Source organism: Setaria italica, chromosome VI (assembly GCF_000263155.2).
Source record: "Setaria italica strain Yugu1 chromosome VI, Setaria_italica_v2.0, whole genome shotgun sequence".
NCBI lineage: Eukaryota > Viridiplantae > Streptophyta > Magnoliopsida > Poales > Poaceae > Setaria > Setaria italica.
Genome location: NC_028455.1, coordinates 826560 through 852969, shown reverse-complemented (window position 1 = coordinate 852969; position 26410 = coordinate 826560). Strand labels below are relative to the sequence as shown.

At 50.9% G+C, this 26410-nt stretch overlaps 3 protein-coding genes and 1 long non-coding RNA gene across 14 annotated transcripts; all 4 read left to right on the top strand.

Annotated features, from left to right (window-relative positions):
* The first annotated feature begins 120 nt into the window (after positions 1 to 120).
* LOC101775985 (uncharacterized acetyltransferase At3g50280) lies at positions 121 to 6955 on the top strand. 10 transcript variants are annotated; one of them, XR_002678167.1, is made up of 5 exons: positions 121 to 2430; positions 2756 to 2817; positions 2906 to 2976; positions 4155 to 4389; positions 4572 to 5017. XR_002678167.1 is itself a non-coding variant. In XM_022827535.1 (5 exons), the coding sequence occupies exon 5, from the start codon at positions 4961 to 4963 to the stop codon at positions 6365 to 6367; it is 1407 nt and encodes a 468-aa protein (XP_022683270.1). In that variant the 5' UTR covers positions 2350 to 2430; positions 2756 to 2817; positions 2906 to 4389; positions 4572 to 4774; positions 4875 to 4960; the 3' UTR covers positions 6368 to 6955. The 10 variants fall into 10 exon arrangements, 2 of the variants coding, with proteins under 2 accessions (XP_022683270.1, XP_022683269.1); XM_022827535.1 differs by having other exon boundaries at positions 2350 to 2430; positions 2906 to 4389; positions 4572 to 4774; positions 4875 to 6955; XR_002678170.1 differs by lacking the exon at positions 2756 to 2817.
* Positions 6956 to 16099: 9144 nt separating this feature from the next.
* LOC105914627 lies at positions 16100 to 16871 on the top strand. Its single transcript, XR_001164300.2, has 3 exons — positions 16100 to 16220; positions 16548 to 16609; positions 16698 to 16871. It is a non-coding gene; the product is annotated as an uncharacterized LOC105914627 (long non-coding RNA).
* A 1380-nt stretch (positions 16872 to 18251) lies between these two features.
* Positions 18252 to 21194, top strand: LOC101775573 (uncharacterized acetyltransferase At3g50280). Its single transcript, XM_004972422.3, has one exon. It carries the CDS (start codon positions 18382 to 18384, stop codon positions 19786 to 19788), a length of 1407 nt encoding a protein of 468 aa, XP_004972479.1. The 5' UTR covers positions 18252 to 18381; the 3' UTR covers positions 19789 to 21194.
* Positions 21195 to 23188: 1994 nt separating this feature from the next.
* LOC101775174 (uncharacterized acetyltransferase At3g50280) lies at positions 23189 to 25872 on the top strand. 2 transcript variants are annotated; one of them, XM_022827398.1, is made up of 2 exons: positions 23189 to 23331; positions 23861 to 25872. In XM_022827398.1, exon 2 carries the CDS (start codon positions 23919 to 23921, stop codon positions 25392 to 25394), a length of 1476 nt encoding a protein of 491 aa, XP_022683133.1. In that variant the 5' UTR covers positions 23189 to 23331; positions 23861 to 23918; the 3' UTR covers positions 25395 to 25872. The 2 variants fall into 2 exon arrangements, with proteins under 2 accessions (XP_022683133.1, XP_004972478.1); XM_004972421.3 differs by having other exon boundaries at positions 23857 to 25872.
* The last annotated feature ends 538 nt before the right edge of the window (positions 25873 to 26410 follow it).

The window sequence follows — 26410 nt, the reverse complement described above, 5'->3', positions numbered from 1 at the left end:
GGGCCAGCCCAGGAGCGGCCCGTTAGATTGTTGGGCCAGCCCAGGCGCGGCCCGTTAGAGTGGAGTCCATCATACATATCCCTGAGTGCCAGTGTGCCACCGATTTGGTGGGCCCAGCAAGTCATCGACCGCAAGGAAAGGAAGAGGGGGCTCTTCTTGGCGGCGTTGGCGCGCGCACAGACCTGGAAGCCTCCCAAATTCCCAATTCACCCGCCGCCTCCCTCTCCGGCCGGCGGCGAGGTGTGATGCCACGAAGGCGGCGGTGGCGCCGTCCATTTGATGCGCCCACCACCACCTCCTCATCCTCCCGCCGCGCTGTCCAAGCACCACCTCCTCCGCATCCGCCGCTGCCTCCCACCCGTTTGGCTTAATGCCGCCCCCGCCCAGGACCCGCCCCCGTCCCCGCCACCGCCGCCGCCCACCTCCTCATCCTCCCCGGCCTCCCTCTCGTCCCTTCTCTTCTCCTGCACCTCCCGGCGCGCCCGCTTCCCCGGCGAGCAGGTGCACGCGCGCGCCGTCGCGCTCGGCCTGGGCGCGCACCCCTCGGTGCTCCCCAGGCTCGCCTCCTTCTACATCGCGCTCGGCGACCTCCCCGCCGCGCGAGCCGCCGTCGAGCGCGCGGCATGGAAGGCGCGGGCGTTCCCATGGAACCTGCTCATATGGGGCTACGCCGACCGGGGGATGTGGGGCGACGCGGTCCTCGCCTACGAGAGGATGCTAGCGCTGGGCGTGGGCGCCGACAGGTTCACGTACCCGTCGGTCCTGCGTGCCTGCGGCGAGCTCCGGGATGCCGCCATTGGTCGGGGGATCGAGCAGCGGGTTCAGAGGTGGAGGTATGGTCTGGATATGTACGTCTGGAATGCTCTGGTGGGGATGTATGCCAAGTGCGGGGAGCTGGAGGATGCGCGCAGGGTGTTTGATGGAATGCCTGCGAGGGATGTTATCAGCTGGAATGCGATGGTGTCTGGTTACGCGTCGGCAAGTATGTGGGGCGAGGCGTTTGAGCTGCTGCAGCAGGCTCCTGGGGCAAACATTGTGACCTGGAATGTAGTTGCAGCAGGGAACTTGAAGGCAGGGAACTACGATGAGGTTATGAGGCTGGTGTCGCAGATGAGAAGTTCTCATAGTCCAGGGCTGGATTTTGTGACTGTCATGATTGGCCTCAAGGCATGTGGTCGGAATGGTTATCTGAGAATTGGCCGGGAGTTGCACGGTGTGGCTGTTCGTCTATGCTTTGATAGGCTTGAGCGCGTGGAGTGTTCATTGATCACAATGTACTCAAGATGCCAGATGATCAGCTCTGCCTACTGTCTGTTTAGAACATGCTCAGTTCGGAGCGTAGCAACTTGGAATTCATTGCTAGCAGGATTTGCTTTCATGGATCAGGTCGAGGAAGCTATGTTACTTTTCAGAAAGATGATTGAGTCTGCTGTCGTTCCAAATGATGTTACTGTGTTAACTATGCTTTCACTTGGTGCACGTTTTGGACACCTCTGTCATGGAAGGGAGATGCACTGCTACATTCTCAAGCATGGATTAACTGGCTCTAACTTACTGCAGAATTCACTTGTGGACATGTACTCAAAGTCTAGACAGATGGCAGCTGCCCACAGAGTGTTTGACCAGATGCAATGTCAAGATAGGCACGCCTACACTTCATTGATTTTGGGCTATGGAATGCAAAGAGAGGGTCTTGTATCACTGGAGCTCTTTGATAAGATGATTGCCAACAATATCAAGGTGGACCATGTAACTATGGTTGCTGTTCTGTCAGCATGCAGCCACTCTGGGCTGGTAACTCAAGGGCAACTAAGGTTTGCTGAGATGATTGATGTATTTTGCATTGCACCAAGGGTGGAGCATTTTTCTTGCATGGTCGATTTGTACTGCCGTGAAGGTTTGCTGAAGATGGCTGAGGAGATGATTAACAGGATGCCATTCCAGCCAACTGCTGCAATGTTGGCAACTCTAATTGAGGCTTGCGGAATCCATGGCAAAACAGAAATTGGGGATCGAGCTGCAAAGAGGCTGCTGGCAATGAGGACGAACAACCCTGGTCACTACAAATTGATTGCAAACATGTATATATCAGCAAAACGCTGGCCAGAACTAGCTAAGGTTAGATCTTTAATGAGCGGGATGGAGCTAAATATGATTCCAACTCATTCCTTACTGGAGTCAGAATATGGTGAATGTCCAGTTGAACAAGATTATTGCTTAAACCGCAGTATGCCTGGATGCTTGTCTGATGACATGACAGATACTGATTTCTCTAGTAGTGAGGAAGTGAAATTTAATGAAGCTTTTGGTGGGTAACAATAATGCTGGAAACATGGCTTTCATGTTAGGGAAGCAGCTTACAACCTGTGTTTCTTCGCATCACAGAAGAGGCGATATATTGTTCATACCCTTTACTGTCATTACTTACTGGTATGCTGTCTACAAATTGATGCTACTTCACCATGCTAGTTTATAACTTAGGGATATTTGTCTATATGTGTTCGCTTTTGATGTTCGAATTACATGTACCTGGGAAGTACTTCTATACACCAATTTAGTATGCTGTAAAATTTCCTAGATAGAAATAGTTTGAGCTACGGATTTCTGAATTGGTACTTTAGATTTCTTGCCAGGTTCTTTTACCTCTTTCTTGAAAAGGAACCAATCTTAGTGATATATGTTTCAAGTTCTTACTAAAGGATATTATTGGCCTCTGATACCCTGATATTCCTTTGTTTGAATGTTCTTCTAACAGAGAACCTTGCATTGCTGAATTAAAGATGACACTTCTAGTTCAATCACAAACAATTTGGCATGGTAATATAAAAATCTGCATAGTACTGTCAATTGACATTGTTATTTTACTCTTATGCGCTCATGTGATTCATGGTGATTCCAAATTCAGAACCATGCTACCACCCTATGGCGTTAAGAGCAGCTGACCAACTTGGTTCGCATGAGCGAAGGATAGCTCTGGTAAGTTTGTTCAGTCATTTATGGAAGCTGAGAACTTTTTAACCCAGAGCACAAGCAAACTTCGATTCTGTTGATTTGATTTGAGGTCTTTTCATGTGTTCCCTATCTAAGTATTGTCTCTTGCTGACCTCTAGTTTATCCTATCCCAGAGTCGTTATACCAACTTTGTTTATTCTTCTTTATTCTTTCCGTGTATCCATTGATTACTGTGTTTCTATAGTTGCTTGGTGATGAATGAATTTGAATTTCCAGTATATTATGCAAAACTACAGTAGCACATAACCTACTGGTAAAATAGTGCTGCTGCTCCATTAGACTTTAAAAGATAGGGATGTCTGGAAATTCTTGGACATCAGACACGTTGGGGGATTTATCATTAATGTGTGGTAAGAGAAAATCAATGCATCAAATCTCTGAAATGTTCTAGTTTGGAGAGGAGCCCACTGATAATGCTGATTGATTCCATTTTCTCAGATAATTAAGTAGCACGCCCAGCTTTGCCAACCACTACCAGAGGAGCAGATCCAACAACAAGGCAGCGTTCAGTTGGGCACACTTCATTAATTGGTAACAAAAAATGGAAGGCTCCACTGGTGTCCAAATCGTTGACCCCGTGGGAGGGGTCGGAGATCAATCGCAGCAGCAGTACTGAAAGTGCAGACTACATCAAGCTATCCACACCACTTGTTAGAATAATTGGGCTGGCCCAATTATTTAATTAATTAAATAAATCCCAAGGCCTATTAGTGGTGGTAGTTACAAATAGAACAAAACCAACTTGGAAGAGGGTCTCTGACCAACTTATAGGGTGGAGTTGTGCTACACCTGTTGAGAAGTTTATAAGTTGGAGTTGTGCTACACCTGTTGAGAAGTTGAGAGAGGGATAGCAGGATGCCCCGCGCGCGCTCGCTCACCTTGCCGAGACGCGACGTGATGTGTGGGCTCGGACAATTTCTAGCCATTATTGGCTAGCAGTTACCACAAAAACTGACCATTTGATTGCTTTATTAACCTGGGCATCCAAGGGTCTTCTGGTGCCTACAAGAGAGGTGCTACCTCTCATTCTTTCGTGCGCGAAACACATACTGCCATAATGCCAGAGCTTTTCTCCACTGCTACGCTGTGCTTTTGCTATCTCCGTTCCGTTGATTTGTGCACGGATTTTACCGGAAGAGTAGGTCTCCGAAGCTGCGCTCTTCACCAAAGACTCTGCACCCGAGGAGTAGAAGGGCGATCAAGTTTTTAGGGAGCGCATCTGCACGACTGCTCGCTGTGCACAACTACTTCCTGAAGGCGCAACTGCACTGCGGTCATCTGCACGCATCGACTTCTGATCGACTACATCGAACAAGCTCAACTAACAATGTTGGGTAATGGCGCATCTGGTTCCTCCGGAACTGGCGCCGCCTCATGGTACTTTCTTTTGAACTTCCTGGTTCAATTCCTATGTTTCATAGTATCTGTTGGATGCTTTATGTTCACTGCAAATACAATAGATCATGTTCCTGTTTATACTATTTTAATTGTCATTTTTTGTTCTATATTTTGGATTAAAATGAACTGTGAAATGCCTCTACTTCCAACACCACTGCCAGTGGTCCACAGGTGGTTCCTCGACACTTGCCCCGTGCTGAACCTCTACCCTTCGGCAAGCTGGAAGATATCGTCCAGCGCGACAGGAACACTCGCCGGTGGTGCGTGAGTGTTTATTCCATTTCTCCGCGGAGGGCATAAAGAAGCTGAAGGCGAAGGCAAACGCCTAGGTTGCTGGAACGCCAAGTTTTTTAATGTTAATCAGGTTGTTGTAATCTTCATTAGTGTGCGAGTTTGTACCTTTTTATGTAATAAGACCTATGTACTAGACTGATTTTCTCCTCTTGCTTAAATGATTCCCTCAGCCCCAGCTTTGCACACCACTACCAGTGGCAGGCGCCGGCAAGGAAGCCATTCACATCCAGTGCTTGAAAGCACCACCCAATTAAAGATGGAAGGCGCCACCGTCGAGGTCCAGATCGTGTCCAGGCGTGTCATCCGGCCACAGCAGGCGACCTCGCCGGACGGCACGCCGCCAGAGCCGGAGATCATGCACCTGACGCCATGGGATCTCCGCGTGATCACGGTGGATCACATCCAGAAGGGAGTCCTGCTGCCCAAGCCCCAAACAGGAGGAGAAGCGGCGCACCTCGTCGACAGCCTTGCCTCGTCCTTCGCGCGCGCCCTCGACCGATTCTACCCTCTGGCCGGCCGCCTCACCGTCGCTGAGGCCACTGATGGCGGCGTGCCCCGTCCGGGCATCGTCGTCTCCCTGTGCTGCAACGGTGAGGGCGCCGAGTTCGTCCACGCCGTGGCGCCGGAGGTCACTGTCCGCGATATCACGGCGCCGGTGTACATCCCGCGGGTGGTGTGGTCGCTCTTCCCGTTGAACGGGGCGCTGGGCACGGACGTGTCCCTCCCTGTTCTAGCGGCGCAGGTCACCGAGCTCGCCGACGGCGTCTTCGTGGCCATGTCGCTCAACCACGGCGTCGCTGACGGGACGACGTTCTGGCACTTCTTCAACACCTGGTCAGAGATCAGCCGGAGCAGCAGTAGTCATGCCGGCGGTGAGCTCTCCACGCCGCCGCCGGTGCTCGAGAGGTGGTTCCTCGAGACTAGCTCAGTGCCTATCACTCTGCCCTTCGGCAAGCTGGAAGACATCGTCCGGCGGCCGGAGTACCCCCCGGTGCAGGAGTGCTTCTTCAATTTCTCAGCGGAGAGCGTGAGGAAGCTGAAGGCGAGGGCGAACGCCGAGATGGCCGGCACGGCGACGGCCACCAGCACCATCTCGTCGCTGCAGTCCCTGCTCGCGCACACATGGCGAGCGGTGTGCCGTGCCCGGGAGCTCGCGCCGGAGCGGGAGACGACGTGCATCCTCCTCGTCGGATGCCGGGGACGTGTGAAAGGTATACCGCGGGACTACGTCGGCAACACCGTGGTGTCTGCCGTCGTCAGATGGACGGCCGGCGAGGTCGTGGAGAAAGGTCTCGGCTGGGCGGCGTGGCTCTTGAACCGCGCCGTGGCGTCGTTCGACGAGGCGACGTTGAGGGACGACCTGGCATCGTGGCCGCAGGATCCATGGTTCGTGTACTTGAAGCCGCCGGGGGAGGCCGCCGCCAACATCGTGACCGGGAGCTCGCCGCGGTTCGACGTGTACGGCAACGACTTCGGGTGGGGCCGGCCGGTGGCCGTCCGTAGCGGCGCCGGGGACAAGAGGGATGGGAAGGTGACGGTGTACGAGGGGCGCGGCGGCGCGGGCAGCATGGCGCTCGAGGTGTGCCTGGCGCCCGAGGCGCTCGCCAGGCTCGTCGCCGACGAGGAGTTCATGGAGGCGGTGAGCGCCGCCACCACCGCGTGAAGACGGCGCCATGCGCGGGAGTCAGGCTCCTCCGCTGCTTGTCGCCGCCGCCGACGAGGGATTCCGGGCTTGGAGTGCGCGCCTCGTGAGTCGTGAGTGCTTCTTCATTATCTTTTCGGAAATTGTAGGAAGCTGAAAGCGAAGGCGAAGGCCGAGATATCCGGTACCGGCGACGGCCGCCATCTCGTCGTTGCAACCCTGCTCGCGCATTTTCAGAGGAGTACGTTCGTGTGGTTTCAGAGGAACAGAGCCCATTTTCGGGCAAAGATTCCAACAAAAAGGATGTTAGCCAAATGCCCAAACCTTGTACGTGTCTTAGTTACTTTATTTTGTGTTGTGTCTGTCACATGCTTGAGCCCACGAGGTGTGATGGCCTTGCATGTCAGTTCAGGTTGTGGCGAGAATAGCTCGGAGCAGACTGAGTATTTGGGCTACGGGATACGCTCTCGCGTCGTGGGTCGCAGGGATGGACGCGGCATTGTCGCGGCGAGAGAAGTGCTCGTGCGCTCGTTTTCTTTTCAGTTGTAATCGGTCAATAAAAGTGAGAATACAACAACAGAAAAGCTGCAGCTTCATCGCAGCACAAAACTCCTCTTGCGTCCACTCGTGTTCGTGTGTGTTCTTGGGAGCTCGCCAGCGTTCATCGTCGTGTGAACTCTAACAATTGGCATCAAAGCCAGATACAGGTTGTGGGGTCCGTGATCGCGCTCTCGAGGGCATCTTCATGCCTCGCAGACGCAGCGCCTCCCCTCCGTCGGCTTCCGGCGGCCGCGCCTCGGGCAGTGGCGGGAACCAGAACCACGGGCTGGTGGTTCACCGCGTGGTCAAGGAGGCCGGAGGATCGGCTAACTACCCCATCCTGATGAAGAACAACTACGAGCGATGGGCCGTGATGATGAGGATCAAACTCCAGGCGCGCGGACTTTGGGATGCCGTCGAGCACGGCACCGACGACTACGTCGAAGACCGCATGGCACTGGAGACCGTGTGCAGCAGCATCCCCCGGAGATGTACACCACCGTGGGGAACAAGAAGACCGCCAAGGCGGCGTGGGACTACGTCAAGACGATGTGGATCGGCGACGAACGGATTCGCAAGTCCTCGCACAGAAGGCGTGCCGACAGTTCGAGACCCTAGTGTTCAAGGACGGCGAGGCCGTCGAAGATTTTGCCCTCCGCGTCACTAGTTTGGTCAGCTAGCTTGACACCCTCGTTGATCCAATCGAAGATCGGAAGGTCGTCGAGAAGTACCTCCGCGTCGTCCCTCCCAGGTTCTCTCAGGTCGCCATTTCCATTGAAACGGTGCTTGATCTGTCAAAGCTTTCGGTGGAGGAAGTGACAGGCGGATTGAAGGCGGTGGAGGACCAGCAAGAGCCAGCCCCAGCTATCGGCGCTGGTGGCAAACTCTACCTCTCGGAGGAGGAGTGGCTCGAACGCTACAAGAAGAGGGACTAGGAGGCCGGACACAGCAGTTTCGGCTCCGACGGGCGCGGCAAGCGCCACGGCAAGCCGCGCGGTCGTGGCGGCGGCAGCGCGAACTCGCGCTCAAGCGGGAGCTCGGGCCGGGCCGTTCCCAACGACGTCTGCAAGAGCTGTGGCAAGAAAGGCCACTGGGCCAAAGACTGCTGGAACTGGCCGAAGCAAGAGCAGGCCCATGTGGCCCAAGATGATGAGCGCACGCTTCTTCTTCTCCAAGCTGAAGTCAGCGCCGCATTTGCAACTCCACCGATCCCCGCCACAGCAGCCATCCCCTCGCCGCCGCCGCCTCTCACCGCACAGGCTGGGGCCATCGTCAGCTCCAGGGCGGCCGAATGTCGCCCTCCTGCGCCCGACGCACCTGAGCCCCAGGCACTGGTAGCCCAAGCTAAGGACGTCTGCTCCCAGCGCTCGTGAGGTGGCGTGGAGCTGGTGGAGGCGAAGGTCTTCACTGCGTTTGGAGGCTCGGAGCAGCGGGATCCACGTCGGTGGGTGCTGGACACTGGGGCCACGAACCACATGACGGGGTCCCGGGCTGCGTTCTCCGACATTGACAACGGCACCACCGGCACAGTGCGGTTCGGCGATGGGTCCGTCGTCCAAATCGAAGGGTGTGGCACCATCCTCTACGCTTGCAAGAACGGGGAACACCGTTGCCTCACCAATGTCTACTACATCCCGCGTCTGACTGCCAACATCATCAGTGTTGGGCAGCTGGATGAGCGCGGGTACCAGGTGCTGATCAAAGATGGTGTGATGCGGATCCGCGATGAGAATCGTCGCCTTCTCGCCAAGGTTCATAGGAGTCCAAGCCGGCTCTACATGCTCGACCTTGACATTGCACGGCCGGTGTGTCTCGCGGCACGCGGCGGTGAGGATGCTTGGAGGTGGCACGCTCGGTTCGGGCACATCAACTTCACCGCGCTGCGCAAGATGGGCCGTGAGGGACTCGTGCGGGGACTACCCGTGCTCTCACAAGTGGAGCAAGTGTGCGAGGCCTGCCTCACGGGCAAGCACCGTCGCGCGGCGTTCCCACACCAGGCACAGAGCCGTGCGACGAAGCCCGGCGTTCCCACACCAGGCGCAGAGCCGTGCGACGAAGCCCTTGGAGCTCGTGCACGGCGACCTTTGTGGGCCAATCACGTCGGCAACACCGAGCGGGAACCGTTACTTCCTCCTCCTTGTCGATGACTTCAGCCATTTCATGTGGATCACTCTGCTTTCAAGTAAAGATGGTGCTCCAGCGGCGATCCAGCGTGTCTAGGCGGCGGTGGAGTGCAAGAGTGGTAGGAAGCTCCTTGCTCCGCGCTCTGACCGTGGAGGAGAGTTCAATGGCACTGACTTCAACGACTACTACACTGAGCTTGGCGTGCGACGCGAGCTCACAGCACCATACATGCCACAATAGAATGGCATCATCGAGCGCCGCAACCAGTTGGTGGTAGGCACGGCGAGGAGCATGTTGAAGGCCAAAGGGCTGCCAGGTATGTTTTTGGGGGAGGCGGCCACTACCGCTGTCTATCTCCTGAACAGATCGTCATCCAAGAGCATCAGAGGCAAGACCCCCTATGAACTCTGGCATGGGAGCACGCCAGTAGTACATCACCTCCACACATTCGGATGTGTGGCACATGTGAAGACCACGGTGCCCAGTGTCAAGAAGCTCGACGACAGGAACAAGCCGATGATCTTCGTCGGCTATGAACCAGGCTCAAAGGCGTACCGAGCCTACGACCTGGCCACCAGACGCATCCACATAAGCAGAGACGTGATCTTCGACGAGCTGGCTCAGTGGCAGTGGAGCGGAGACAAGATCATGAGTGGGGCAGTGGAGCGGAGACAAGATCGTGAGTGGCGACGACAACGACATCGTCATCGAGTACAACACTGTGTTCCAGCCGCGCGTTGTCATCGAGACGGACACCGTGGAGCAGCCTGCACCAACAGTGGCACCAAGTCCATGTACACCTGCAGTACCGACGGCCTTGACCAAAACTGACCTTTCGCCGGTCCAGTTCGTGTCCCCGAGCAGAGGAGGACCTTGACGACGACCGCGACGATGCACCCTGCGGTTCTGCCACGTCAACAATGTGCTGGCCCCGGCTTCACCGTCGGGGCTTGCGGCACGAGAGCTTGAGGAAGACCTGCTGCTGGTGAGCGCCGAGGAGCTGGCAACGCTAGCAGAGGCGCAACAGGAGCACTGCTGGTGGGAAGCGATGGCCGAGGAGCTGAAATCGATTGAATCTAACGGAACATGGCAGCTCATTGATCCTCCTCCTCACCACCGCCCGATCGGACTCAATTGGGTCTTCAAGACAAAGAAGGACGCTGCAGGGAACATCACCAAGCACAAAGCACGGCTCGTGGCAAAAGGGTACGTGCAACGGTAGGGCATTGACTTCGACGACGCGTTTGCTCCGGTGGCAAGACTCAAGTCAGTGCGCTTGCTACTAGCACACGCGGCGAGCGAAGGGTGGGCTGTTCATCATATGGATGTCAAGTCCACCTTTCTCAATGGTGAGCTGTAGGAGGAGGTGTACGTGGTCCAGCCGCCCGGGTTTGAGGTCCAGGGGCAGCAACACAGGGTCATGCGCCTGACCAAGGCCCTATACGGACTTCGTCAAGCACCGCGGGCCTAGTACACCAAGTTGGACGTGTCACTCGTGTCACTTGGGTTCTAGCGGAGCATCTCAAAACATGTTGTGTACCTACGCGGAGTGGGAGAACATCGCCTGGTGGTGGGAGTCTATGTCGACGACCTCGTCATCACCGGCGGTGACCATGGCGAACGGGAGCTGTTCAAGCAGGAGATGAAGGGCACATTCCAGATGAGTGACCTTGGGCTGATGCACTACTACCTCGGCTTGGAAGTTACACAGACCGAGCACGACATCCTTGTAAGTTAGGGCGCCTATGCAGCGAAGATCTTGGAGATGGCCGGCATGGCAGGGTGCAATCCCAGTCAGATTCCCATGGAGCCTCGTCTCAAGCTCAGCAAGGCTAGCACTGCTCCACCTGTCGACGCCACCAAGTTCAGGAGGATTGTGGGCTCACTGAGATACTCGGTGAACTCGTGACCGGACTTGGCATTTTCTGTTGGCTACATCATGAGATACTCGGTGAACTCGTGACCGGACTTGGCATTTTCTGTTGGCTACATCATGAGATACTCGGTGAACTTGTGACCGGACTTGGCATTTTCTGTTGGCTACATCAGTAGGTTCATGGCTTCTCCAACGGCTGAGCACCTGGCGGCCATGAAAAAAGTGCCACGCTATGTTGCAGGCACTGTCAACTATAGTTGCCACTACAAGAGGAGAGTTGATAGCTGGCACTACAAGAGGAGGACTGGAGTAGCTGAACTTGTCGGGTATAGCGATAGCGATCTTGTGGGCGACGTCGACACGCGCAAGAGCACCACGGGCGTCTTCTTCTTCCTCGACAACAATTTGATCACCTGGCAGTCCCAAAAATAGAAGGTTGTTGCTCTGTCCTCATGTGAGGCAGAGTACATTGCAGCTACGACTGCTGCCTGCTAGGGTGTGTGGTTGGCGCGTCTTATTTCTGAACTCGTGGGAGAGGAAGTAGGTGCCATCACTTTGAAGATTGACAACCAATCTGCAATAATGCTCAGTAAGAACCCTGTGTTCCATGATCGCAGTAAACATATTGAAACAAGATATCACTACATCAGAGAATGCATTGAGGAAGGCAGGGTGAAGGTCCAACACATGGGCACCAATGGCCAGCTTGCGGCCATTCTGACGAAGCCACTTGGGTGCGTGAAGTTCACAGAGATCCGTTCCAGGATCGGCGTCGTCAACATCCAGTAAGGTACAGTAAGGTACAAGCGCCTGGATCTCCTTCTCTTTCAAGGATGACTGCTTCCAAGCACAAGTGGGAGTTGGTGGCACGGTTTGATTGGTTTTTCGTACTTGGGTGCCGTCAATTGGAGATCTTTTTCCTTACCAGATCCTTTCTTCTTCTTCCCTCCCTCGGCAGGCAGCAGGCTTGACAGCAACAACCTTCCTTCCCATCCTTGATGTCATGAGCTTCTTTTGTCACATACGCTCGGAGGTTGAGTGGTGGGGGGGGGAGGGGGAGGGGGGTGGCGGTGCTAGCGCTCGGAGATTGGGCAACAGCGGTACTGGGGCAAGCGTGGAAGAAGGAAAGGCAAATGGCAAAGATAAAATGCAAGGGATAATTTCCTCCGTTATTAATCACCGTGGTGCAGTAACGCTGGCGCCAATCAAGGGTTTTCAGTTTAACAAATCCCTGTATTTTGGGCACCTGATTGTCAGTTACATTTCTTTTTGGAAGAGATAAGATTTTCTTTCACAAATGATCATGTTGACCAGAGGTTGACCCTTATACCCACCAAACTAGTCGGTAAAAGGCTCGGGGGCTATGTGCCACACGTCCGTTGACAAAAAAGTTTTTTCTCTGGGTTTTAAGGGGAAAGAAATACAAATTACAGAATTAACCCTCAACCTAATTCTTCGATTCAACATAAGGCTCTAGGGCTATTCCATATGGAGTGCGACTTTCGCCGCACTTCCACATAAAATTCAAGATTGAAGGACAAGAGACTGAGTCAAATGAGGCTTGAGTACATTCTAGCCGCATGATAGTTTTTGGATACTTTTAAAGATTCAGCCAGATGAAGTACATGAAGAGCACCAAAGAATTAGTCGGTGAAGTCTTAAAAAAATACTCGGAACTGCTGCATTTGGCTAAAAAGTACGGGTTTGTCGTACATATATCTATGGGTCCACCAGAAGATTTGGATAGTCCTAAATATGGGGTTGGACATTGAGACGTATCTGACATGAAGACTATGGCGCAGGATGACGTAGTCTACGTGGAAAGATAGGAACTAGTCGAGGATTAGGAAAAGTACGTGTAATAATATGGGTAGAACTCGTCTAGTCGAATCTGACTAGTATTGTTGTAACCAACCGACATGTAACCCTGCTCCCGGCAATATAAGGTGAGACAGGGACCCCCCTCCAAAGCAACTCAATCCAACCAACACACAGGACATAGGGTATTACGCTGTTTAGCAGCCCGAACCTATCTAAATCGTGTGTCTGCATTTACCTTCGAGTTTCTGATCTCAATGAGCTCCACTAACCAAAACACTACCTCGGGCACCCCCCTTAGTAGATTGCCAGATTTAAACACAGGACACAAGCCCCTTGAATATATTAGTTTTTTTAATGTTAATCAGGTTGTTGATGTACTAAATACTTTCATAGGAAAATAAATGACTGAAGGAAAAAGAATTACATTCAGAAGATTAAGCAAGACACACATTGGGCTTTCAACCATGACAACAAAGCAAAGCTAATACAGAATCACTTTGTGAAAATGATGGGCCATTCTGGCGGCGGGACACAGGACATCAACTGGGAGTGTCTGAATCTGCCCACACTGGACCTGCACGGTCTCGACGACTCCTTCTCTGAAATGGAGATGAAGCGTGCAATCGATGAACTGCCCTCCGACAAGGCGCTCGGCCCAGATGGGTTCACAGGTGTCTTCTTTAAGACATGCTAGGACATAATAAATGCCGATATCACTGAGGTAGCAAACGACTTCCACAACCTGCACTGCACGAGTCTCCCATTAATTAATACGGCCAATATTGTGCTCATACCAAAAAAGGAGGGGGCTGAATCAGTGTCTAACTTTAGGCCTATAAGCCTCATCCATTCCTTTGTCAAGATAATTACCAAGGTCCTTGCCATGCGTCTGGCGTCTCATATGAAAACAATCATTTGGCAATCACAATCAGCCTTCATGAAAAAAAGAAGAAGCATCCACGATAATTTATTGACAGTCCGCAATATGGTGCGACGTTTCCACCACCTCAAAATACCGGCAGTCTTCCTCAAACTCGACATCACGAAAGCTTTCGACTTGGTACAATGGGATTATCTGTTCTCCCTCCTTGAGCACCTAGGTTTTCCCTCACGGTGGCGTGACTAGATGGCATCTCTGTTCTACACATCGTCATCAAGGGTCCTCCTAAATGGGATCCCGAACAGCCTCATTAAGCACCAACGAGGATTACGGTAGGGCGACCCACTGTCACCACTTTTGTTCATCATAGCAATTGAACCGCTTCGTGCCCTCCTAGAAATAGCCACAGAGTGAGGTTTCATGACCAAACTCAGGGGGAAATGCCTAAATCTTCGAACCTCCATGTACGCCGACGACACAACCATATTCCTAAATCTGACCAATGAGGATATCAATGCGCTGGCGGACTTATTGACTAGGTTTGGGGAGACGTCGTGTTTGAGAACAAACTTTAAAAAATCAAGCGTGGTGCCTATAAGCTGCGAAGGTCTTAATCTGGATGCCATTATTGGGGATCTCCCGGTAAAAAGAGCCCTCTTTCCGATTAGATATATTGTGCAAACTGGGGTGGCCGAATCAACTTAACTGTCCTCTATGCCGTAACACACAAGAGTCAACAATGCACCTCTTCACTCAATGTAGGGTGACGCGTAGGCTATGAGACATGGTGGCGAGTTGGATATCCTGTACAGCGATCCAACCGATGCTATGGGAATAGGTGGAAACTTTGCATCAGTGGTGGTCGGTGAGGGCAGCAACGAATTGCTGCTCAATAAAATGCATGCGTTCCCTGATCATGCTCGTCTCATGGACTGTGTGGAGGGAGAGAAACTTGATAATTTTCGAGTGAAAAGAATCTATGATCGACATGATTTTTCAAAGAATTAAAGACGAGGCTGGCATGTGGACTGCGACCAGGGCAGAGTAGCTTTCCGCTTTACTTGCGCGTTGTTAATACTCTCCATACAAAAGAATAATTAGTTTTTCTTCCTTCTTTGCACCTATTGGTGCTTTGTAACTGTCCAGTCTGGACCTTCTTCTTTTTAATATAATCGGCAGCTCTCCTGCCTGGTTCATTTTGAAAAAAAAAAGAAACACTGCCGATCAAAAAGTGGTGGACTACGGCCGACAAGGGGGGTCGAGGTGATGGGGCCAACCCACTGTAGTGAGTGGGGACTAGGGAGTGGCAATTAGGGATGGAATTCGGATCAGATTTGTATGGGATCAGATCCGGAAGCACTTTTTACCACATTTTAAGTCGAATCAAATACGAATTCGGATATTTTCAAATACGAATACAAAACAAATGTCTCGAATTTGTATATGCATCGGATATTTACTCGGTTTGATGATAACATTTACCTATTTTATTTGTTGATGGTTTTTAATAACAAAACTTTTATATAGGTAGTGCAAAAAAAAATCACTCATGAAAATATTACATTAATTAATAATTATTTGAAATAATGCAATCTATGAAAAAAATAATATATGAATAAATATATATTTCAATAAATATAAACATTTATCAATGAATAATAAAAATTGTATAAAAATGTTTTTATTAATAAATAGATACACTAGAGTATTTAAAAATAAAATTAATATTCACATACATTTATTATTAAATTTAATGACATTGGTCACTGAAGTTAGAGATAAATTTTAAATAGTTTTATGGGTACAATATTTGTATTAATAGAATTAATATAATTAACTATTAGTTATAAAGATAAATTTTGAATAGTTTTAATGATATACTATCATTATTAATATTTAAAGTAACATCATTTATTTTAGTTATAGAGGTAATTAATAGTTTCATATGGTCGGATACGGATAGTTTCGGACATTTTCGAATACGAACGTGAAATCGGATGGAGAAAATTAAGAAAAAAGAATTTGGACGTATCCATTTTAGTACCACATTAAATTTAGATACGAATATGGAAATCCATATTTGTCTTTTTATTGGATACGGATTCGGATAATTCGGATATCCATTTCCTCATTTTCATCCCTAGTGGCAATGGATCCAGCGACACAACCGCTTGAGATGGGTGGTGGCAATGGATCCAGCGACAGAAATTGGGGATCGAGCTGCAAAGAGGCTGCTGGCAATGAGGACGAACAACCCTGGTCACTAGAAATTGATTGCAAACATGTATATATCAGCAAAACGCTGGCCAGAACTAGCTAAGGTTAGATCTTTAATGAGCGGGATGGAGCTAAATATGATTCCAACTCATTCCTTACTGGAGTCAGAATATGGCGAATGTCCAGTTGAACAAGATTATTGCTTAAACCGCAGTACGCCTGGATGCTTGTCTGATGACATGACAGATACTGATTTCTCTAGTAGTGAGGAAGTGAAATTTAATGAAACTTTTGGTGGGTAACAATAATGCTGGAAACATGGCTTTCATGTTAGGGAAGCAGCTTACAAGCTGTGTTTCTTCGCATCACGGAAGAGGCGATATATTGTTGATACCCTTTACTGTCACTACTTACTGGTATGCTGTCTACAAATTGATGCTACATTCATCATGCTAGTTTATAACTTAGGGATATTTGTCTATATGTGTTCGCTTTTGAGGTTGGAATTGCATGTACCTGGGAAGTACTTCTATACACCAATTCAGTATGCTGTAAAATTTCCTAGATAGAAATAGTTTGAGCTACGGATTTCTGAATTGGTACTTTAGATTTCTTGCCAGGTTCTTTTACCTCTTTCCTCGAAAAGGAACCGATCTTAGTGATATATGTTTCAAGTTCTTACTAAAGGATATTATTGGCCTCTGATACCCTGATATTCCTTTGTTTGAATGTTCTTCTAACAGAGAACCTTGCATTGCTGAATTAAAGATGACACTTCTAGTTCAATCACAAACAATTTGGCATGGTAATATAAAAATCTGCATAGTACTGTCAATTGACATTGTTATTTTACTCTTATGGGCTCATGTGATTCATGGCGATTCCAAATTCAGAACCATGCTACCACCCTATGGCGTTAAGAGCAGCTGACCAACTTGGTTCGCATGAGCGAAGGATAGCTCTGGTAAGTTTGTTCAGTCATTTATGGAAGCTGAGAACTTTTTAACCCAGAGCACAAGCAAACTTCGATTCTGTTGATTTGATTTGAGGTCTTTTCATGTGTTCCCTATCTAAGGTCTTGTTTAGTTGCCCAACTTTGAGCAACCAAAATTACTGTAGCAACACTGTAGCGTTTCGTTTGTATTTGTGAATTATTGTCCAAATATTGACTAATTAGACTCAAAAGATTCCTCTCGCAAAGTACAACAAAACTGTGCAATTAGTTTTTGATTTCGTCTACATTCAGTACTTTATGCATGTACCGCAAGTTTGATGTGATGAGGAATCTTCTTTTTGCATAGTGCCAAAGTTGAGATCGCAAAGTACAACAAAACTATGCAATTAGTTTTTGATTTCGTCTACATTCAGTACTCCATGCATGTACCGCAAGTTTGATGTGATGAGGAATCTTCTTTTTTCATAGTGCCAAAATTAAAATTTTGAAGCGAACTAAACATGGCCTAAGTACTGTCTCTTTTTAGCGGTTAGCTGCTCTCGCTGACCTCTAGTTTATCCTATCCCAGAGTACGCCGGACAGGATGCCGTCTGAGCTGGAGGTCAATCGCTTGACCTCGTGGGAGGGGTCGGAGATCAATCGCAGCAGCAGTACTGAAAGTGAAGACTATACATCAAGCTATCCACACTACTGCCAGTGGTCGACAGGTGGTTCCTCGACACTTGCCCCGTGCCAAACCTCTACCCTTCGGCAAGCTGGAAGACATCGTCCAGCGCGACAGGAACACTCGCCGGTGGTGCGTGAGTGTTTCTTCCATTTCTCCGCGGCGAGCATAAAGAAGCTGAAGGCGAAGGCAAACGCCTAGATTGCTGGAACGCCAAGTTTTTTAATGTTAATCAGGTTGTTGTTGTAATCTTCATTAGTGTGCGAGTTTGTACCTCTTTTTATGTAATAAGAGGTGTTTGGATACGAGGGGCTAAACTTTAACCCTGTCACATCAGATGTTCGATACTAATTAGGAGAACTAATTACAAAACTAATTGCAGAACTCCTAGGCTAAATCGCGAGATGAATCTATTAAGCCTAATTAATCCATCATTAGCGAATGGTTACTGTAGCACCACATTGTCAAATCATGAACTAATTAGGTTTAATAGATTCGTCTCGCAATTTAGCTTAGACGTTGTGTAATTAATTTTATAATTAGTCTATGTTTAATACTGCTAATTAGTATCAAACATTCAATGTGACGGTTTAGCTCCCTCCTCCCAAACAACCCCTAAGACCTATGTACTAGACTGGGCAGGAGCATACTTTAATGATTGGGCTCCCCAAGTGGGCCGAGGAGCACTGATGTTGGTTGATGGTGGACATGGTGGCGATGCGGCTGAGAAACACTGCCGGTCCTGGACTACGGCCGACAAGGATGGTCGAGGCGATGGGGCCAACCCACTGTAGCGCGTGGGGTGGTGAAGGTTTGCCGGCTTGTATAGCAGCATATGATCTGAAGAGCAGGCAGGAAAAAGATTCCCTCAGCCCCAGGTTTGCACACCACTACCAGTGGCAGGCGCCGGCAAGGAAGCCATTCACATCCAGTGCTTGAAAGCACCACCCAATTAAAGATGAAAGGCGCCACCGTCGAGGTCCAGATCGTGTCCAGGCGTGTCATCCGGCCAGAGCCGGCGACCTCGCCGGACGGCGGGCCGCCGGAGCCGGAGATCATGCACCTGACACCATGGGATCTCCGCATGATCGCGGTGGATTACATCCAGAAGGGAGTCCTGCTGCCCAAGCCCCAAACAGGAGGAGAAGCGGCGCACCTCGTCGACAGCCTTGCCTCGTCCTTCGCGAGCGCCCTCGACCGATTCTACCCTCTGGCCGGCCGCCTCACCGTCGCCGAGGCCACCGACGGCGGCGTGCCCCGTCCGGGCATCGTCGTCTCCCTGTGCTGCAACGGCGAGGGCGCCGAGTTCGTCCACGCCGTGGCGCCGGAGGTCACTGTCCGCGATATCACGGCGCCGGTATACATCCCGCGGGTGGTGTGGTCGCTCTTCCCGTTGAACGGGGCGCTGGGCACGGACGTGTCCCTCCCTGTTCTGGCGGCGCAGGTCACCGAGCTCGCCGACGGCGTCTTCGTGGCCATGTCGCTCAACCACGGCGTCGCTGACGGGGCGACGTTCTGGCACTTCTTCAGCACCTGGTCAGAGATCAGCCGGAGCGGCAGTAGTGATGCCGGCGGTGAGCTCTCCACGCCGCCGCCGGTGCTCGAGAGGTGGTTCCTCGAGACTAGCTCGGTGCCTATCACTCTGCCCTTCGGCAAGCTGGAAGACATCGTCCGGCGGCCGGAGTACCCCCCGGTGCAGGAGTGCTTCTTCAATTTCTCAGCGGAGAGCGTGAGGAAGCTGAAGGCGAGGGCGAACGCCGAGATGGCCGGCACGGCGACGGCCACCAGCACCATCTCGTCGCTGCAGTCCCTGCTCGCGCACACATGGCGAGCGGTGTGCCGTGCCCGGGAGCTCGCGCCGGAGCGGGAGACGACGTACACCCTCCTCGTCGGATGCCGGGGACGTATGAAAGGTATACCGCGGGACTACGTCGGCAACACCGTGGCGTTCGCCGTCGCCAGGTGTACGGCCGGCGAGGTCGTGGAGAAAGGTCTCGGCTGGGCGGCGTGGCTCATGAACCGCGCCGTGGCGTCGTTCGACGAGGCGACGGTGAGGGACGACCTGGCGTCGTGGCCGCAGGATCCAAGGTTCTTGTACGTGAAGCCGCCGAGGGAGGCCGCCGCCACCATCATTACCGGGAGCTCGCCGCGGTTCGACGTGTACGGCAACGACTTCGGGTGGGGCCGGCCGGTGGCCGTCCGGAGCGGCGCCGGGAACAAGACGGATGGGAAGGTGACGGTGTACGCGGGGCGCGGCGGCGCGGGCAGCATGGCGCTCGAGGTGTGCCTGGAGCCCGAGGTGCTCGCCAGGCTCGTCGCCGACGAGGAGTTCATGGAGGCGGTGAGCGCCGCCGCCACCGCGTGAAGACGGCGCCATGCGCGCGAGTCAGGCTCCTCCGCTGCTTGTCGCCGCCGACGACGAGGGATTCCGGGCTTGGAGTGCGCGCCTCGTGAGTCGTGAGTGCTTCTTCATTTTCTCTTCGGAAACTGTAGGAAGCTGAAGGCGAAGGCGAAGGCGAAGGCGAAGGCCGAGATATCCGGTACCGGCGACGGCCGCCATCTCGTCGTTGCAACCCTGCTCGCGCATTTTCAGAGGAGTAAGTGTGTGTGGTTTCAGAGGAACAAGCCCATTTTCGGGCAAAGATTCCAACAAAATAAGGAAACTTTAGATCCCCCACCCAAGAACACAAGCAATGTATGATTTACACGGTGTCCCAGTGTCTCACTGGTAAATGGTAATCACATAACGAACCAGAGATACATGCATCAGCAGGTGGTTGGTACACACCATGACACCAAGATGCAGATACTCTCATCAATCGCAAGCCACGCACACACCTCGGCCGGCCAGGCCTGTTTGCAGGCAAAACCACAAACTAATCAACCACAGAGTCAGCAGCAGCAGCAGCAGATGCAGAGTGATGGAGGCAAACCACAACGGGAGTGCGTACTGGAGGCTTGGGCAGGAGCGAAGGTAGAGGTGCCGCGGACTTTTGAAGTACGAAAGTGCTAGAAAAGAAACTTTACCTTTGCTCCAAATGCAACGGGCCGTCCGGAGATCTGATGTCCATATGGTCTGCAAACAATCTCCAGCTTCCATTGCACCAAAAGGGAAGACGACCTCCAGATTGGGGCACCTCTCGACGCGGCACCATCTGAGGTGATGGAAGTATCTTCCAGGCATGATGGTTCTATGCAGGGATTCTGTATAGCTGCCAGGATTTGAACTAAAGTTGCAGAACACCAACATCAATTGACAGAAGGACGGTGATCACAACTGACTGTCGCTCTAAAATCATCGATCAATGAATCCTCTAATTGATCAGAGATAGCTAGATGCGTGCGTGCACAGCATTAATTATCACAAGCAATTAACCTGTCAGCGTTATCATCAAGCAAACACGGAAGAGGATCGGAGGTTAATACCCTGCAAATCAAATCAAATGGAAGCTGATCGGATGAACCGAAAGCGATTCCGAAAGAGACAGCTAGCTTTCCTTAGCTTTACCACGGGATAAATCATCGTGTTAAGAGTTTGCTTCCTCTCGTCCTCTTCTCTTACGTTTCCGCATTACATTCTTGCAATTTGTGTGCCTTTACATTTTTAGTGTAGTATCTTGTTAGGATTGGCTCTAAGTTGCAAAATTTGTTTTGGGATGAGGGTTTCACACTAGATTAACCATACTTGCACATTTTAATAGCATGATCTAATTTAATTTTGATGCAAAAGTAGTGGAAGCTATAAAATAAGATTTTAAGTTGCCTGATTTACCCCCTCCCCTCTTATACTATAAGCACCGATTCTTTACGGTTGCCTTTCTTTCAGATTTTTTTCACCTTTATTTCAATAAAGTTAATTTGTGTCTATGTCATGCAGAGTCATACTTCACCTTTGTACATATAACACAAATATATGTGAAGAAGTTCGTCCTTGTCATTTCTTGAATCTTTATTGCAGAAAAGATAAACGCGCAAGCGTGTACACCTCAGTTACACGTAGACTTCATCACACTGTCGATGTTGTGCTGATGGAGTTGGTCATTGGTAGATGAAGACAATGAATTAATTGAAGGATCTCCCCACATAATGAAGCTATCAACTTACTTTCCAAATGGCGGCGATGTAACGTTAAATCTTTTGTTATTTAAGGCAACCAATTCAACTATGTAGCTTACTTAGGCTCTGTTTAGATCCCACCAGTTAAAGTTTAGCTGGCTAGCTAGGAGCAACATTTCAAAATCCCTTATAAAATTCCCACCGGCTAAAGTTTCAAAACTCACTTCATAAAAAAATCTCTTAACCAATTAAATTATTCATAGCAAAATCTCTTAGGAGGCACTACTGGAAAATTGAGCATTTGTTCTTAGGCTCAGTACCAGTTGCATTTTGAGGGGTTGCCTGTGAGGCCCTTCAGTACCGGTTAGGGCACCAACCGGTACTAATGTGGGGCACATTAGTACCGGTTGAACCCGGTACTAATGTGCCACCCCTTTTAGTACGGGGTGGGAGCACCAAGTGGTACTAGTGTGGACCTTTAGTACTGGTTGGTGCCCCCAACCAGTACTAAATTTTCTCCTATATATCTACCTCCTTCTTCCTCCTGCCCGAGCCATTCACCACAGCTTGAGCTTCACCCTATCCATGGCGCCATAAGGGAGGTGTTGCCGGATTGAAGACCATTTCTTAGGGATTTCACTCATTCAAGTGTTCTAAAGGTCTTGATAGATGATTAGTATAGTAACTAGTAAAGTTGAAAAATTGTACCCTACCATCCAATAGGCTTTGTCGGGCTCGTGCTTCCTATTCTTTCTAGTTGAAAAATGAAATTAACTTTTTAGGCGGGGCTTAGGTTGGTCCGAATTTTTTTTGAGCTTGGTTTTTCCTGACCACACCCAACGAACCCGGCAACCGGCGTGGGCAGACCAAAATCCTTCTGGCTCGGGTGGCTCGGGTGGGGCTCACAGGTTGAGCCATGTTTAGGGTGTCTTTGGTTGAGCTGTGGATTTTAGAAAAGTAGCTGTAAGCTGTGGGTTATGAAAAAGTAGCTGTGAGTTGTGAGATGTGGAAAAGCCGTTTGATGGAGAAGCTGTGGCTTTTGGGAAATACTTACAAGCTGACCCCACATGTCATTCATAGTCCACCCTACTCAACCCTCTTCCTCTCTCACTGACGAGCGCCCCTTCTTCCTCTTCTTCCTCCTCCTCCTGGCAGGACTGGTGGAGCTCGCGCCGTTGCCGGGAGGGGGGGGGGGTCTCGCGCCGCCACCGGGAGGAGAGGAAGCGGCCGGAGAGGTGCACCGCCGGTGGGGAGGGCGGCTAGCGGTGTTCTGTCGCGGGCGTGTGTTCTGTCGCTCGGGAAGGAGGAGGACGAACCGGTACACTCATAACCAATGGCAGTGGGTAATTTTGAGGAAAACTTGGACGCCACAGCTGGTGAAACCAGGAGCTCAGGTGCTATGAGAATTGAACTAAAGAGAAGCTGCTTTTGTGGAAACTGGTGGTTCGCAACCCACCCCTTTGGTTAGTTTTGACATTTTTGGAAGCCAAAGCACGACCAACCAGAAAGACCCTTAAAATGCTTAGGTCTGCTCTCAGTCAAGATCTAGCTAGGGTCCATGCAAGCTGCTCTAAAAAATTAATACTACGCAAGCGAAGCAGCAGCTAGGATCCAACCGCCATGACGCGTCGTCTCCTATGCTCGTCCGTCAACGTGGCAAGTCAAGTCAATTGGTCATCTCATAAGTCTATAGATGCGATCCGGCATTAGATACTTCAGTAAAGGTAGGTTGTAGGTATAAGCAGTAGCCCACATGGAGGGGTGCCACCGGCGGCGGCATGATGGTCCTCCTATCCCGGCGCATGGTGTGGCCGTCGACTTCGCCGCCGCCGGCGACCTACGGGAACTACAGGTGCGTGCTCTGCAGCTGTTCTTCAGATTCTATATTTTATTTTGGTTATTATAACTAAGCCGGCCAAGTAACTATCCGTTTCTTTACTCTTGGCTAAAATAAATCAGCGTGATTGACCGGTCGTGCTGTAAATATCTTAATAATCTGATGATAGGGTGAGTCTGCGTGCGTCACTGCTGTAGAATAACTAAAGCCCCTTTGAATACCCCTGCTAAAGTTTAACAGTCACATGATGTTTGATGCTAATCAGAATTATTAAACATAGGAGCTATAAAACTAATTGCACAGATGGAGTTTAATTCGCGAGATGAATCTATTAAGCCTAATTAGTTCATGATTTGACAATGTGGTGCTACAGTAACCATTTGTTAATGATGGATTAATTAGGCTTAATAGATTCATCTCGCGAATTAGCACAGGGTTCTGCAATTAGTTTTATAATTAGCTCATGTTTAGTCCTCTAATTAACATCCAAATATCCGTGGCGCCGCTAAAATTTAGCATCCTGTAACAAACACCTCCTAGGTAGATATTGGTGGCGTGATCATGCAAGCAAGCAAGGCAGCAGCTAGGATACAAACACGCAGATGATGCTCGTCAAGCACGGTGGCGTCCGCGTCGTGTCCCGGCGCACGGTGCGCCCGTTCACGCCGCCGCCGATGGTGAACGGCAACAGCTGCCATCCGGCTAAGGAGGAGGTCGAGGTGATCCACTTGACGCCGTGGGACCTACGCCTGATCAGCATCGACTACATCCAGAAGGGCATCCTCTTGCCCAAGCCTCCGGTCTCCGGCGACGTCCTCGTCAACGCCCTCGAGTCATCGTTCTCGCGTGCCCTCGAGCGGTTCTACCCGTTCGCCGGCCGGCTTGCCTCCGAGGAGCGCGGCGATGGGACCATGTCCGTGTTCTTGCGGTGCACCAGCGAAGGCGCCGAGTTCGTGCACGCCGTGGCGCCAGAGGTCGCCGTCGCGGACATCGTCTCCTCGCTGTACACGCCACCGGCAGTTTGGGCGTTCTATTCGAATTCGTTCGACCAGGTTCTCGGCGCCGACGCCGCCATCAAGTCCCTCCCTTTGGTGTCCGTGCAGGTCACCGAGCTCGCCGACGGCGTATTCATCGGCATGACGCTGAACCACTCCGCCGGCGACGGCACCGCATTCTGGCACTTCCTCAACACCTGGTCGGAGATCCACCGACGAGCCGGAGGCGGCGTTGGCGTCAGCGACGACGACCTGCGCGATCTCTCGACGCCGCCTCCGGTGCTCCAGCGATGGTTCGTCGAGACCTGCCCCGTGCCCATCCCCATGCCATTCAGCAAGCTTGAGCATATCGTGAAGAAGTTCGAGCGAACGGCCGTGCAAGAATGCTTCTTCACCTTCTCCGCCGCGAGCGTCAAGAAGCTCAAGGCTCAGGCGAACGCCGAGATCGCCGGCACGGACACTGCCGCCGCCACCATCTCCTCGCTCCAGGCCGTCCTCGCCCACCTCTGGCGCGCCGTGTGCCGAGCCCGTCGCCTCCCTCGAGAACAGGTCACGTTCTACTCCGTCGTCGTCGGATGCCGGGGCCGCGTCAACGGCATCCCGCCGGGCTACGTCGGCAACGCCATGGTGTTCGGCAAGGCGGTGGCCACCGCCGGCGAGATCGATGACAAGGGTCTGGGCTGGACGGCGTGGTTGCTGAACCGCGCCGTGGCCTCGTTCGACGAGGCAAGCATGAGGGAGTCGCTGGAGTCGTGGGTCCGGGACCCGGACTTCACGTACATGGGCAACCTGTCCTCGGCCGGCACGGCGCTGGTCACCGGAAGCTCGCCGAGGTTCGACGTGTTCGGCAATGACTTCGGGTGGGGGAAGCCGGTGGCGATCCGGAGCGGTGCCGGGAACAAGGCCGACGGCAAGGCGACGGTGTTCGAGGGTCCCGAGCGGGGAGGGAGCATCTCTCTAGAGGTTTGCATCGCGCCGGACGCGCTCAAGAGGCTCGTCGCCGACGAGGAGTTCATGGACGCGGTGACGACTGATGAGCTTGCCGGCGTAAGGGTTGACCGTGAATTAATCACATATAATTGACAAGCTGGCATGCATTTACCTGCATGCAGAGAAGGTGAGCATTAAAGTTTGTTGCATGTGCATGTACGCCGCCTCAACCGTTGATGCAGAATCAAATATCGTGGTCCATTTAGTTAAATAATACTCCACTCCGTTCTAAACTATCTAACCTAGAAAAGTCAAAACGATCTATGATTAGATCTATGATTTAGAATGGAGGAAGTATACATGTACTTGTTCTTCAGTGGTTCTTGCATTATAGTCAAACAATTTGTTATGAAGGTTCTTGCATTAGAGTCAAACAATTTGTTATGAAGTTCTTAAGGTTGTGTTCAAGGACGTGTCACCACGATTATTGCTAGTTCAAGTTACAAGGAAATGTGCTTACTTTGGAAAAGGTGAATTATAATTCCATTAGCAGTCGTATGGAAAGTTATTGTTATTGAGATCAATAATCTTTGGAGAGCTAATTTACCGGTCGTATGGAAAGTTGTTGTTATTGTTGCTATGTGGTGATCTGTTTTTGCTGTTGTTTTTGTTAGAAACTGAAGTGTTAATGAACGAAAGTGAATAGGACAGGAAGAACTTGTCTTTTGCATTGATACGTTGTTATTTATTACGTCACACCGGCTATCATGCCTGTTTGTTCGTCTTCCCATGATATCATTTATTTTGTTATTTTTCATACTACTTTCAGTGGAAGAACCCTCCATTAAACTATTTTTTTTGGGAGCATAATGCATCATGGACACGACTGTTTAGTATGGAAAAATTATTATTCATTTAGTGTGTTTGTCTTCTCAAGGGAATATTTGTATGGTTATAAAAAAACATCATAGGAAGAGCGCATATATGCAATTTACCTAGTTTCAAGTGGAGAATCGTCATTGGCTTATTTTATTAGAAAGCCCAAGGGCATCATTAGTGTGAAAAAAAAAATCTCGTGGTGCCATGCACACTATTTGTTTTAGGGTGCAAACATCTATTTTGGTCAGGAGAGTACATATACAAGAGGCAAGAATTTTTACAACATTTAG